The 14,787-nt window shown below is 36.5% G+C and overlaps 3 protein-coding genes across 5 annotated transcripts; 1 reads left to right on the top strand and 2 right to left on the bottom strand.

The window, feature by feature from the left end:
* The first annotated feature begins 298 nt into the window (after window positions 1-298).
* LOC107955838 (pentatricopeptide repeat-containing protein At2g03380, mitochondrial) lies at window positions 299-2,976 on the top strand. Its single transcript, XM_016891628.2, has one exon. The coding sequence runs from the start codon at window positions 583-585 to the stop codon at window positions 2,974-2,976; it is 2,394 nt and encodes a 797-aa protein (XP_016747117.2). The 5' UTR covers window positions 299-582.
* Window positions 2,977-3,025: 49 nt separating this feature from the next.
* Window positions 3,026-6,735, bottom strand: LOC107953017 (transcription factor PHYTOCHROME INTERACTING FACTOR-LIKE 15). 3 transcript variants are annotated; one of them, XM_016888244.2, is made up of 8 exons: window positions 6,247-6,734; window positions 5,968-6,033; window positions 5,154-5,871; window positions 4,959-5,069; window positions 4,783-4,848; window positions 4,611-4,676; window positions 4,018-4,520; window positions 3,026-3,391 (listed from the first exon to the last, which is right to left on the bottom strand). In XM_016888244.2, exons 2-7 carry the CDS (start codon window positions 5,997-5,999, stop codon window positions 4,092-4,094), a joined length of 1,422 nt encoding a protein of 473 aa, XP_016743733.2. In that variant the 5' UTR covers window positions 6,000-6,033; window positions 6,247-6,734; the 3' UTR covers window positions 3,026-3,391; window positions 4,018-4,091. The 3 variants fall into 3 exon arrangements, with proteins under 3 accessions (XP_016743733.2, XP_016743732.2, XP_040973832.1); XM_016888243.2 differs by having other exon boundaries at window positions 5,968-6,038; window positions 6,247-6,711; XM_041117898.1 differs by having other exon boundaries at window positions 5,968-6,735.
* Window positions 6,736-8,138: 1,403 nt separating this feature from the next.
* Window positions 8,139-14,522, bottom strand: LOC107953018 (meiosis-specific protein ASY3). Its single transcript, XM_016888246.2, has 9 exons — window positions 14,316-14,522; window positions 11,744-13,388; window positions 10,913-11,026; window positions 10,751-10,820; window positions 10,500-10,649; window positions 10,369-10,427; window positions 9,735-9,869; window positions 9,007-9,098; window positions 8,139-8,538 (listed from the first exon to the last, which is right to left on the bottom strand). The coding sequence occupies exons 2-9, from the start codon at window positions 13,380-13,382 to the stop codon at window positions 8,470-8,472; spliced, it is 2,328 nt and encodes a 775-aa protein (XP_016743735.2). The 5' UTR covers window positions 13,383-13,388; window positions 14,316-14,522; the 3' UTR covers window positions 8,139-8,469.
* Window positions 14,523-14,787: the final 265 nt, after the last annotated feature.

The raw sequence follows: 14,787 nt of genomic DNA, 5'->3' as shown, positions 1-14,787 counted from the left end.
TCATTAAGAAGATCCAAATAAATTCATAAAAAAAAAAAGAAAAAAGAAAAAGAAGAGGAGCTATTCAAATATCAGCAAAAGAAATAATAAATAAAATTAGTATGGATATATGGAAAGGTTAATGTCGAAAATAGCAAGTATTAATTATAATAACTAAAAAATTCAAAATAAGCTGTTGTTTATGTAAGCATATAGTGCTTCATCTGAGTAATTATAGTCAGTCAAAACAACATTAAGCGATAATATCATGTCAGATCCCTATCTAATTGCCATTTTTAAATTTATATTTCAATTATTTTCCATCCTTACTTTCTCCAAATTCACCCCATTCTTTTAGCATGAAATTTGAATATCTGTCTATTTTCAAAAAAAAAAAATTTTGAATATCTGTCAAATAACGAATAGTTCCCTTCTCCGCTCTCTCTTTGAACCAGACATCCTTAAAGCTAATTGGCATGAGAGAATATTCCAGTAATGACATCTGACCACGTTTGTAGTCAGGACCAAAGGAAAACCTTTGAATAAGCCTGTTTTCTTTCAGATATAGGAGAATGGATTTGTCTAGCTATCTATACTTTAACAATGCGTCGCCCCCTCGAAATTGGAAAGAAGATGTTGCCGGTAATAGCCAAAGAATCAACCAGGGTTCACAAACTAGCACTTCATTTACCTACAGGACCATCATCCCCTTTTATTGCCAGACTGTTGTCAACCCTCTCCTCTAACCCAAATCCAAGCAAAAACCCACCTCGTACTTCCACTGCTGAAGCTAACAAAACCTTTCTTCCCACAGATGTTCCATCTTTGCCACAGTCATTCGCTCATCAAACTCTTTTGCATAGCTCCCTATCCTCTCAACTTAAGTCACCGCCGAATCTTTCTGAAGCCCAAAGGTTACATGCTATTTTGATTGTCAATGGATTCTTAAACTCCGTCTATGCTGATAAGTTCCTTGGTTCACAGCTTGTTAATGTTTATGCTACCTTTGGCTTCTTACAAGATGCACTGGTTGTGTTTGATAAGTTGCCTCAAAGGACTAATCTTGCATGGAATGCAATCCTGAGAGGCTTTCTTGGCGTGGGATGCTTTTCCATAGCAATTGAGTTCTTTCACTTGATGGTTAGTCAAGGATTGATTCCTGATAATTTCACTTACCCACTTGTTTTCAAGGCTTGTACTGAGTTGAATGATCTTGAAGAAGGTATGAAGCTTCGAGATTTTATTCTGTGGAATGAGAGTCAATATGACATGAAACACAATGCTTATGTTGAATGTGCCATGATAGATATGTTTGCCAAGTGTGGCAGTCTAAGTGAAGCCCGAAAGATTTTTGAAGGAATAAGAGAGAAAGATTTAGCATGCTGGAGTGCACTGATCTGTGGGAATGTGCAGAGTGGAGAGTGGCTCGAGGCGTTGTCTCTATTTAAAAGGATGGTATTAGAAGGCCTAAGACCTGATTCAGTAATTATGGCTGCCATTCTTCCAGCTTGCGGCCGACTGGAAGATATGGAAATGGGACTGACCCTTCACGGATGTGCTATAAGGTGTGGTTTTAACAGTGATTTGTATGTCTCTAATGCTCTGATGGATATGTATTGCAAATGCAGTGCTACTCATTTTGCCTACTCTTTATTTTCTAACATGGACAATAAGGATGCAGTCTCTTGGAGTACCTTGATTGCTGGGTACTCACAGAATTGCCAGTACCATGAGAGTTTGCAGCTGTATCTCATGATGAATGATGCAGAAATAAGAACGAATGCAGTTATTGCTGCAACTGTTCTTCCCGTATTGTCCAAGCTCAAACTGTTGAAGCACGGAAAGGAGATGCATGGTTACATCCTAAAACAAGGGTTTGAATCTGATGATGTTGTTGGAGCTGCACTGGTTGAATTTTACGCCAATTGTAAGTTAATGATTAAAGCAGAGCATGTTTTTAGAGTAATGTCAGATAGGGACATTACATTATGGAATTCAATAGTCGTTGGATATTCTTTAAATGGTGAGATTGATATAGCATTTCAGATTTTTCAGAAAATATGGGATTTCAATCTCAAACCAAATTCGATAACCCTGGTCAGCATTCTTCCAATTTGCACAAAGATTGGAGCTTTGAGATATGGGAAAGAAATTCATGCCTTTGCAACCAGAAGTGGTCTAGGAACAGCAGTTTCTGTTGGAAATGCTCTAATAGATATGTACTGCAAATGTGGGAGTCTTGAACTTGCAGTGAGAGTTTTCAATCAGGTGAAGGAAAGGAATATAGTGACATACAACACAATAATCTCTGCTCATGGGATTTATGGACTTGGAGAACATGTTTTTCAGTTCTTTGAGGAAATGAAGGAGGCAAGAATTAAACCCAATAAAGTCACATTTATCGCGCTCTTGACAGCTTGCAGTCATTGTGGTCTTCTTGATAGAGGCTGGTCAATGTATCATGCTATGATGTATGATTACAATATTCCACTAGGCATGGAACATTACTCGTGCATTGTGGACCTTCTTGGTAGAGCAGGGCACCTTGATGATGCATATGATCTCATAAAAAAAATGCCAGCGGAACCTGACATGAACATTTTGGGAAGTTTGCTTGGTGCCTGCAGAGTTCATAATAGGGTTGACCTGGCTGAGTGTTTAGAGAAGCATATTCTAGAGAAAAATCAGAAAGATTCAGGCCATTATGCTCTGTTATCCAATATATATTCTTCCACAGGAAGATGGAAAGATGCCCTGAAGGTCAGAACAATGATAAAAGAGAAGCGTCTGCCAAAGAGACCTGGAAGTAGCTGGATTGAGGTAGATTCTAGAATGTATATGTTCCATGCTACGCAGTCCGAATTAGGTAAGATTCAAGACATTTTGGAAAAGCTATTGTTGGGGATGAGGAATGAAGGATATATGCCTGATCCAAGTTTCTCATCTGATGATCTTCAGTATGATGTTAATGATTTGACAAATTTTGATGCTAGCTGAAACTGTTAAACAATTATTTATTCAAGTGAAGAAACTCTCAAGCAAAAACTGCTAGAAAATTAAGTTTTTATTCTATACCCCTTGTGGTAATGTACAAAAAGAAAATAAATAAATAAATAAAAAGTTGCAATCTCTTGCAAACCATTACCGGGGTAAATTTTTCTTGGGTAACTACATGTTCTGACAATTTCAGTGCCTTGATTTAGAAAAGTGGCTACCCATTCTTTGAATCACACTGGATTTTGAGCCGTTTAGCGCAGCTTGGTAAGTCACATTTCTGCTGATAAAAGGGGACCTCCATGGATGATCTCATTCCTTAACTGTTACACTCCATTTTCAAATCTTGGGTGTGAAACGAATGGTGCAGAAACAAGCCAATACTTAAAAGACGCTTGAGGGTCTCCCATATAGTCCACTGCGTCAGAAAAAGATTATTGAAATTAGGCTTTGCATTAATTGATGATATTAATAGTCGGACCCTCTCGTTTTGTTGCATGAATAGAAAAAAGCACACAAGGAAAATGAAATTTTGAAACTACAATGTCAACAGAAAAATAATGATGAATTAAATGCTAATTGCCAAATAGGTGGAAGGCTTTTCTATCATCTTTTGGAAGTAGTCTCCATTATGAGCGCAATTTTTACCATGCATCTCTCAAATAAAATAAAGTAAATAATGTGATTTTCACTATATAATATTAATTGAATAATATTACCAAAATAAATATTTATAATTTTATTTAATTATTATTTATAAATTATTTACTATTTTTTATTTTATTTTATTTAATAATGAGATGTTATATTTATTCACTAATTAAGGATAAGATTCATGCCCAGACTATATGTAAAATATTATTTCTTCATCTAATGCACTCCTTTCATGCATTAACATAATATTGCCAATGCTACTTTGGTTTAACTGCAAGAACAGCAATTACCATTATGGGGGTGAAGTCGATTATAGTTGTAAATTTTAACTTTAAAAATTATATATAAAATTAGCATAATATGTAAATGGCAACTGGCAAGTGGACAAACCTGATGACAGGAGGCCAGCGAGGAGTGCTTTTGGAAGTCATCAGAAATGGAATTGGTGTTGAGTATTCATTGAGTTAATGTGTTGGATATGAATCCTTAGGTGTCGAAAGTGGATTAGCACCACCTAGAAGATCCACTTGCGCCGCAGGAGGAGCAGCAGATTGCGAAACCACAGCCGCAGGTGGCTGGAACGACTGTAGGGTGAAACTAGCAGCCGAAGATAAAAAAGGTGAATGTGACATGGACCTTAGTAACATCTGATCAGGGAACCCAAGCATGATGAGTCTAGCTTCCGGATTCCCAGGCACAGCTGGGGCTCCTGTCATTAGTGAAGTTGGGAACTGTGGTGGGGCGCCGCACCCAAGACCCATTTGCGTTCTCATACCCATCCCAAGTGCCATGGGAGAATACCCACCCAAATGCTGTGCGTTTATATGTTGCATTGCCGAAGGCAAAGGGACCATCATCGGTGGCATATATACTCCATTTCCTATTGACATCATCTGTTCCAATATCCCATGGTTAACGCCCTCATTTGACTATATGAATCTAAAAAGAAGAAAATTGTAATGCAAGCAGTGGAATGGCTATACCTGAACTTGAAGCTGAAGGGTCTTTAAATACTCGATTGCTTCATCAAGCATCGAAGCTTTATCCACCTAAGTCACACGTCGACCGGAGTAACCGAGAGAAGTCAAAGTTAGATAATAGTAGAAAAGCTTAGAACAAAAGGTTGAAGGAGTGAATATGGATTTTTGTACTTACCTTATTACAGTTGGGTATAAGCTCTTTCAATGCACGCATCTTCTTGTTGATTTTATCTCTTCGCCTCTACATATAAGCATAAGATACCCAAGAGCTTATCAGATTTCGTTTTTTTTCCCTTTTTTACTTTTCAAAATATTAGTTAATTTTTCGTGGTTGCCTGCTACTGATCTTACCCGTTCAGATAGGTTGTGAACTTCTGTTTTTCTCTTTCTCTTAGCACCTTTGCTTCCCCGTGGAACTGGCGCTGCTTTTGTTGTTCCTTCGGCTTCTTCCATTGTTGTATTCTGCACCACATATTGACATCCTTTGAATTAGAATTAAGTTCACTGTAATATTTTATATTTTCTTATGGACAAGATAATACATACTTTACTGAGATCAGTGTCTTCATATCTCCTTTTCAAAGTGTACGTGGGACAATTTGAAGCCCCACGGGAACATAATGAAGACGATGCCACCATTTGGTCTGGATTTCCCTTAAAAGCTGTATCATCCGGCGCTAATCTCGCATTTGGAACAGCTTCGGATTGCTCGTCAGGGAATGATTCTTTTAGAGGCTCAGAATCTGGTAACGTTGGCCTCATTCGCTTCGCCATGAAATCACCTTCATTTCCGAAGGGAATATTGCTACTCCTTGGAGGCGCAGATCTGACATTATTGCCTTGTAAATCCTCAGCACCTGCAGCTAATCCTGGAGTGCGCATTGCACCAGAGCTTGCATGGTTTGATCTTAAGATGGAAAAGTTCACCCTATCTTTTTCCTCCTTTGATCCCTTAAACTGCTGCAAGGAAGAGCAAGGTACCTCGTCTTCTACAAGTTGATTGGGCACGTAGCTTGGTTTTAAACGATTGAAGTTGTTTACTGGAACAATATTAGCATCCACGCCATGACGATCCAGTTTTGAGAGACTGGAGAGACCTGATATGGGATGGGCGAAGGTGGAATCTGCAACCCCCCCATCCTTTGATCCATTCGCAGTAGAACGCGATGAGAACGGGAAACTCTTTTGAGTTACCTTGGACGATAAACCTCGAATGAGAACTTGACCATTTTCCCATACCAGCTCCATGAAATCAGGATCGCGCCTGCATTATTAGAAAAAACTTCAATCAATAAATTCAATGCATAAATAACAAAATAGTAGAGAGCTTGGGAAAAAAGAATCACAAAGAAAATCATACATGAAAGGTCCATTAGGCAAGTCGGATGTCATCCTTGGTGTTTGCAGCTGAATGTAGCTAGCCTACCTATCCTACATCAATAATGCTCAACAATGAGATTCTGCCAACAAATTAATCTCCATTTTCATGACCAGGAGTCTTTTTTTCTCTTTCCAAAGGAAGAACAGTGGTGATAAAGGACAAGGGAAAAAAGTTGAATAGAAATCATATAGATGGTCTTTCTGTACTACCCAACCAACGAGAAAACCCCACATAGACATGTTTAGAGGGGGCTCTTACCTGCTAAGATGCTGGAAATCCTAGAAATGAATGAAAGTGAAAATGGGAATCAAATCAAGCACTAGAAATAGTGGGTTCTTTGTAAAATTATTACACAACACTGATAAGACGGTGGGATTTGGAAGAACCCTGTGGTGAAAAATGAGGCGTCCACAAAAAATTGAAGCCTGTCTAATCTTAAATATGTTGTTGCGTGGAGGTTAGGTATCCACACTGGAGAAGGAGGCCAAGTTCATTGACCCACCAGCAAAGAGAAGATATTCCTAAAAATAATTCGTCATTTTTGAGATTTTTGGGACCATTAAATTGTGGTATTTTAACTAATGACTCACTCCCTGGAAAAAGAGAAGTTTCTTCAATGTAAAGGGAGCTGGACCATTTCTTTCGATCGGTTCCTAGGCAGAATAGAAGCATCTTTAGTCTCCCCCCAAAAAAAAAAATTAGGCAGCGGAAGCGAAATAGAAGAGAAAGAGATGTTCTTGAATGGTGACGTACTGATATTTGACTGGCTTTCAAATTATAAATATAAATTAAATATCTTGTCCTTTCATGTCTTCTGGTAGAAGCTATGGTGATAGACAGCATTTTAATTTCATTTGGCCGTAAAGTCCCCTTCGATTTACAGGCCAACTTTAGATAGGAATTTTAAGCAAGAAAATAAATTTTGATTTTAAATTGAGATTTGAATTCAAATAAAAAATTAAACTTTTTAATTTTTGAAAAAATGTTTTTTAATGAATTTCTTTTATCTTATTATAATACTTTTTCAAAAGCGTTTTTTTATAGTAATAATAAACATTATTAAATTTTTCAAAAAAACATTTTTCAATCTTAAAAGTAAACCAATCCTTGAATTTTTCTTATTTTATTTGTTTGTTTATTAAAATTAAAAAAATGATAAAAATTAATTTAGTATTTGTTTATACATCCTATTATTCATACACTTTAAAACAATATGATATGATATTTTATTGTTTTCTTTTGTGAAATTATATGATATTTTCTTATTGAATTAAGAGTGATTTTTTAATTCAAAAGAGAAGTGAATTTTTAAAATTATCTGATTAATCATACTATAAGTTCATGGTAATCGACAACAAACATGCCAATGAAGGGGATAGTGACGAATCATCTTTCATTATCTTGAAACTAAAAATGAAAGTTCGTAAGCTGAGTAAGACGTGGGCAAAATTTTGTATGAGCCCATAATGGAATCTAAGACACTCACGTGGGTTGGGGGGTTCAGGACCAGGACTAGCCACAGTCCAAAGTGGAGCCACCGCCAAGTGGCGACATGTAACCCAATTTATCAGTTAGTCACCACCTTTGAATTTCGTATCAAAATCCTTTCACTGAGAAGAAGAAAAAAGAAGAAAGCGTGTACTTCACGTGATCACCAATGGTTCACGTGGCCCATGTTTCCTTGTCTTTGAACTTTAAAAAAATAATTTTTTTCCTTTCCTTTAGGATTAAATTTTCCACTTCCAGGCAAGATTTAACAAGTGTAGACCAAACAAAACCGTGACCAGTCCTTGAATAAAACCAGGGGGACAGCGACGGTTCTAAGGAAGGGGCCGAGGCCACCATAATGATGATGATAAGGAAAGTTCCCAACTCAACGGACATTAAAGAAGTGTCAGATGTAGAACCTAATCTAATCTCCTGTAGAATATGCCCGAAATATTTTTAAGTCTTCCGATTTCAAGGCTGACGTGTGTGCCTTAGAAACCCCAGAAAGTTTCTGCCAGGGTCTCTTGTAATAGTGCTCAACCTAACAAAGACTCCACATTGTTTAAACACTAATGAAAAAGACCGGAAGTTATAATTGGTAATCAATTTCGTTACATCACACCAAACAGCATATGGTGGGGGCGTGCACTAGGAAAATAGAATTGAGGAAAAAAAAAGAAAATCAAATACTTATATCTCACCGTGATTGTAGATGTAGTTGCTTAAATCATGAACAACAGCAGCCCCTGGACAGGAGGATGATTGTAAGTTAAATAATGGAACACCATAGTTATAAATGCCAAAGCTCCCGCAAATGCAAGTTACAGGCCACTCGGAAAGCAAAATGATATGTTCACTATTACAGATAAGGTTCTATTGAACAATTGAGAGATGGACAAGGTATCAGGAAAATTTTAAGGACGGTCAAATTTACAAAGTCGACTTCTTAGTTCCTGGGACAAATGGAAGTCTGCTCATCGGACCTCTTTTGGTTCAGTATTTACTGTCTTTCAAGCACTCGGCTATTACATGTTTCAGCTGGAGCATCTTTTCCCTTGCTGACTGCATTAAGTTAGGATGATAAAATGTATTAATCAACCTATATAGATAACATTCAATTCTAATTTATATCCAAGAATTTATATAGTCTATAAGCTCCATCTTAAGTATGAGGACTCCACATAAGGTGAGGAAGCAAGTAGCAACAGTATCCCAGTATAAACTCTCGTCAAATATAATAAGCTTCTTATTTAAGCAGGCACTTAGCGAGCAAATTCGATAGAAGCATTATACTCAACAGCATAGATTTCAAGCCCAAATGACTCCACTGTCTAGTGGCCCCCAAGTAATGTACCTAACCTTCTCACCAAGGTCAGCTAACTGTGATGTATGGCTATATTCCACAACCAAGTATTTTGGCCAGTAGATACCCCGCATAGTGAATGGACTACACAGACCATACCTGAATTATGGAAAACCAGTGCTAAACTTTTTTTTTTATGTTATTATAAACAGAAACAACAAACGTGCCTCATGTACAGAAGTGATTCTTCTTTCAGCATTATTAAGTTGGATTTCAGCTGCTTCTTTAACGTGCATGAGAAGCTTCTGGTGTGATACTTCTGAAAATATGAGACAGAGTCAGGTGTGCAAGATACACTAAATATTATTTAAGCATTACACTGTTAAACATATAATCACATGCACCGGATTTTAAATTTAAGAGTTTGTCACTTTGTTGTTGATCAGAAATCTAGTTAGAACCTTTAATGCTACACTGTAACCTAGTTTGGCCACTAAAGTCGAGTATTGAAACTTCAAGTGTTCAAACTTCAAATGGGACCTAGAACACCGCGTTTCTTTAATCAAGTATAAAAATTTCTTTAGTCTATTGCTTATAATTGGGATACATCGCAAGATCCTGGTGATTTCATATCCAAGAACCTCTATGACAATTAATTTCTCCATACTAAAAAGCCTTGCATGAAAAATCAAGGACTGAATCAATGTTATCCCAGTGAGATGTCCCAAGAAATATTCCATGTCCACCAATTAAAACTTTCATATAAATTTAGCTTCACCACAAGATCACATGCAAGTAACGAAGGACATCATCTTATGATGGAGAAAATGGGGTTCACAGGTTTGTATACAGTCCTCACATTTTGGCTTAAGCAAAATGGAAAAACCTACACAACAAGATGCAATAATGCTCTCATGGTTAAGGAATTTATTCAAATTAAATAAAGTTCACATACTTTGTTTTTTCATGATTCCCTTTAACTCAATTTGGTGAGCTTCCATCCCTTCAAGAATACTATTGCAGTCCAAGAGAAGATGATGGATATCCTCCTTGAAGTTTTGAAGTATCAGCTTTAATTGTTCTTGTTGCTCTGTGAAAAAGTTGAGCAAATAAAAAGGAAAATCAAGGCCTTCTTGAGAGAATTAAATTACCAACACAAATAACTAAATACAGGGATTCCATAAGATCGAAAGCACTCATGTATGGAGTTGGTTATGACTTGCTTTCCACCACATATCACGAACCATCTTTTACAGAAAATAGGATCATACTTGATCTTTTGTTAAATGTAGTGTGCTCTCAGTAAAAGCAGACAAGATGACTAATGTATCAGGGCAAACTACATTTAGATAGCATGCCTCTTAAACAACCTCGCCAGTGATACATAACCCATAGATGCATATTTGTGCTATCAGAGTGGACATACAAATTTCGAGGCTAATTGTAACTCATTGTGCCATACCTTTGAATTACAAAACCAAGATCAGTGAGATAAAAGTAATAGTCAAAGACATTATACAAATTATTTATTAGGACCCAAGACATCTAATTGAAGTCGATCAAGTTATTCATTAAATTCAAACTGTCACCTTGCAATCTAGTTTCCAGGCGTTTCTTTTTTGTTTTATTGAGACTAGTTAGCTTCCCCCTGAAAGATCATCTAAGCAAAGGTAAGTATCAACATGTTGGATTTGCAAGACTTTCAATTTTAAATGCATACACATCATATTCAATCTCAGACTGAGCATTCAGCAACAGTGAATTAATCTCCTCAGAAATGGACACCAAAATCTCGGAGGACTTCTTGCTAGTAGTTGAATCCATTTTCCTTTTAAAGGTTTCTAAAGCTGAAGCAAACAGTGTAACAGCCCTGAAACATTGCCAAGAAAACCTCAATCAAGAATAAAGATGATAGTCCACAGATTGTATCAGAAGGTATTTCCTAATATTTTCTTAGATATAAATGAGAACCTTGTCAATTCATCCTCTTGGTCCTGTTCTAAGGGTTCATGGAACCGAACACTTTCTCCAATCCTTGCCCCTTGGGAGAAAAATAGAGAAGACACTACTTTAGAACGAAGTAATGTGAGAATAAGAAGAGCATGTAGATGTTTGAATGTTAAGAAGTTGTACCTTTTTGAGAGGCAGTGGTGGGAGTGCATTCACTAATCCTTTTGATTGGACAACGATTGAAATTTGGTTTCTCAAAAACACCAGTGTCTAGTGAGATCGGATTTTCTGTATGACCTAGACAACATCAGATAAAGAACCAAAGGATCTTCCATTAAAAAGAAAAATTCAGAAGAATAAGTCGGAAAAGAAAATGCAATTAAGAATTTGTGCTGAACTGCTGATGTATATCACTATATGCAATACGGACTGATTGGAAGTTTTGAGTCACTTAAGCCATGGAAATTAATAAACGGAGTCATCAAGTAGATTAATAATCAATCTTGAAGCAATAGCCTAATCTGACAAAGTTAACAATAATTATTCTCCAACGTGGCAAATTACCATGAATTTCACAAGCAATAAAGAAGGCAGATTAGTTTCATGGCATGATGTTATAAAATTAACAGTGTTCAGAAGGTATTGTGATTTTAGGATATGATTTCTGCTCAAAACATTCATGTTTTTGGCCAGCTAGCTCTAACTTGGTTAACAAAAGAAAAAAACAAAGAATCACAAAGCCATAAGCAGAGGTGCAACATCAAGAAGAGAAAAAGGTTTAAAACTGCAGCTGCAACTTTTCTATCTTTCTACTTTTGAAACATAATGCCCAGCCAAAACAACTCAGGTGGAATGTCTTGTAAGCACGTTAGTCAGAAGGGCATATATGAACTCTTATCATCCTAATCAATTGATTATTTATAAGTAACTAAAGGTAAATCATATACCAAACAGAGTTCTCAAAGAAATGTAATGTATATAGCATGTTTCAGAAAAAGCATTCTTGCTACTTACAATTGTATCTTTTAATAATGGGCGAAAAATCTTCAAAGCTCTCTGACAGCCTCTCTTCTGATGATGGTTTGGAATGCGCATATCTTTTAACATGTTCAATTCCCATATCAGAATCCTGAAAAATAGTTAAGGATACTGGTGAGTGAGCTTGTGCATTTGATTTATTACAAACAGGCCTTGAAACTTGGAAATTCCTGAAGCTGCGGATATTTCCTGTGATAAATCCTCTCTCTGATGGTACAGGACTGCATAAAACTTGCTCTCTCTCCATAGTTTTTGGTGTTGGGCTTGGAGAAGTGTTTAAAATAGGTGTTCTGAATCCAAAAGTTGGACTTGGAAAATTGTCCTGGGTGTTTACAACATTCCACAAAGATATATTACCAAAATCTTCTTGTTTATCCCCTTTTTCTGGTGATGTTGGATTTTCAAAATTAGCTGGTTGGTTCTTGTTGGTCACCGGAGAGCTAAAAAAGTGGTTTTCTTGCACCCTTTCAAAGTTTTCTCTCCTTTTCTCGCTAAAGAAGCTAGGGGAGTTTTCCATCTTATTACCAAGTACAGAAGTTTTCCCCGCTGGCACTGGAGTTTCGCTCCTATAACTTGTTTGCTTAATCTCATCTACATTACCTTCTTCAGCAAAACAGATCTTACGTGAATCAATTTTTGAACTTTTCTTCTGAATTTTCTTTTTCCTGGACAATTTTGAGGCAGTATTGACAGCACCATCTAGCTTTGTAGATCTTCCTTCTCGAAAAGAGACGAATCTTTCTCGATGTTTCTGCTTGGAGGATAAACCAACTTTAGTCTTGTTTGTTTGCACTTTGGCTGGAGCTCGCTTTCGGGTCAGAGAATTGGTTACTGGCCTCTTAATAATCTGATCAGGATTCTCTGAATCAGTTTCTATGGTATCTGAACTTTGTCTGGGCTTTACAACTGTGTGTCCCATATGATCAACACTTATTTGTGGTGTTAAATTATTGGCATCTGCCTCCTGATCTTGTGAACGAGATAGCTGACTTTCTGGTGAAGAAACATTTCCCAATAATTCTTGCAGCTTCATTTTCAAAGTTTCTGTTGGTTTGTTTTGTGTTTTATTTGCTTTGCTCTCTAACACCAGTTTATCTGACTCAGGAACTTTCCCTGCATCTGCTAAATTGAACTCCACCTTCTGTGAGTTGCCATCATTCCTTTCTTTCCTTTTGTAGGTGAGGTCATCGATGAAGCTATCAAAACTATTCTGCTTGCTTCTGGCATTCTGTGCATTGAAGGTTTTGTTAGAAAAAAATTGAACCGAATATGTAACTGACACATCCTTCGCTTTTTTGTGTTTCTTCTGTCCAAGGTTGGAAGAGGCGGTCCTTGCAGCAAGAGATTTTCTAGGAGTAATCCATGGAGATTTAACCTGCTCGGCATGTTCAGTTTGCTTCCTCTTAGGGGTTGTGGCAGCTTCCCCTTTGTTTTTACCCTCAGCATAAATTCCATTGTCAGGTTTAATTCTTTCTGTGTTTGACTGTTTGCACTCATCTTCTTTGATGTCTCCAAGTTTTCTCTCAACTAAGGAGTCTAAGATAACTCCGATAGAAATCTTCCTAGATTGGCTGGATGGATGAAAATTGCTGCCAAGACTTCGACAGTCACTCATTTGATCCTGAAATATAAATTTGTAGAGCATCAAACAGTTATTTCTAGCAGCAGGTATTGGAGTTGCAACTTGTAATAAGTTACTGGAATCGTGAATGCAGTAATAACAAATACAGTCCTGTTATTTTTTTCTATATGAAGCTAAATTCGTTTTCTGAGAGTTCAAAACCAAAGTAACTTGCACATCAAGTAAAACAAGACCTACAAATTGCAAGAACTGGAAATGAAGCTACTAATAGGAAAATCAACGCACATAAATTGGATATAACTGCAAAACCATTAAGTATTATTATGCTCCATCAAATATTGTAAAATTCATATGTTAAAGTAAACTTAAAAACAAACTCTGCTAGCAACAATTGCTAGCAACAAAAATTGTTGTTCTTTAAATTAACGAGTACAAACTCTTTAAGCAACCTTTAGTGCGAACAATTGAAGTTAATAAAAAGAAACAAATAAGGAAAAGGTACATCTCTAAAACTCTGTTTGGTTACTGAGAAACGTGAAAAGTAATTTCTTAGTTCAACTCCACTTCTTAGTTTCGGATAAGCTCAGGAGATCTCTCTATTTGTTTCGTGAAATGTCTAGGATTTTAGGCCCATTTTCGTCTGATTTGTTGTTTTCTAGGCAACTAAACAAAATATAAAGAAAAAATCTCAAAAGGGAAATTATCAAAAACGGGTATACGGGCAGCTTAAAAAACCAAAGCATCCCAAGCTTCAAAGAAGTAAGACAACAGTAAAACTAAGAAAATTAAATCCAGTTTACCACAATCACAATCGTGAACAACAAAATTTGAAAAAGAGGAAAAAAAAAATCATAAATTCGAATGCCAATTGAGACCCCCCTAAGATCAAAGTAGCATACAAAATCTACAAAAATTTGAAATTGAAAAAAAGATAAAACAAGAATCGAGAAAAATGTAAGATCTTACTAATCACTTCTCCAGCTGATAATTAAAGAACGTTGTGATTTCGACTTTATTTAGGGATTTTGAAATAGAAAATATGGAAGAAATAAGGTGGAATTTAAGAGTTTGTGGAAGAGAAAAGAGGCGGGAAAAATGGAAATGTGTTCAGAGCTTCTTAAAATCGAAAATTCCAAATTGCAACGTCCGCTGCGCATTCTGCACGTATCTGAATTCAGCTAATTGTCTATATTGCCCATGCAATCAGCTTTTCATTACTATCAAGCTTAATGATGAGGTGGCGGCCCGTCCTGCAAAATCCCTCTCCATGTGAAAATATGTTATCATAATAAAATTTCAATTTATTCCTATTCTCAGAAAAAATTAAATTAAATTGTCCATCAAAATTGAAATTAATGATGTTGTATCTCTTTTATATCCCTTTATTTTCAGGAAAAGAAAAGCAAGAATGTATATCATCTTCTTAATCTCACATTTG

Source organism: Gossypium hirsutum, chromosome A07, assembly GCF_007990345.1.
Source record: "Gossypium hirsutum isolate 1008001.06 chromosome A07, Gossypium_hirsutum_v2.1, whole genome shotgun sequence".
Lineage (NCBI taxonomy): Eukaryota > Viridiplantae > Streptophyta > Magnoliopsida > Malvales > Malvaceae > Gossypium > Gossypium hirsutum.
Note: the sequence above shows the minus strand (reverse complement) of the source record. Positions and strands in the feature narration are given on the sequence as shown.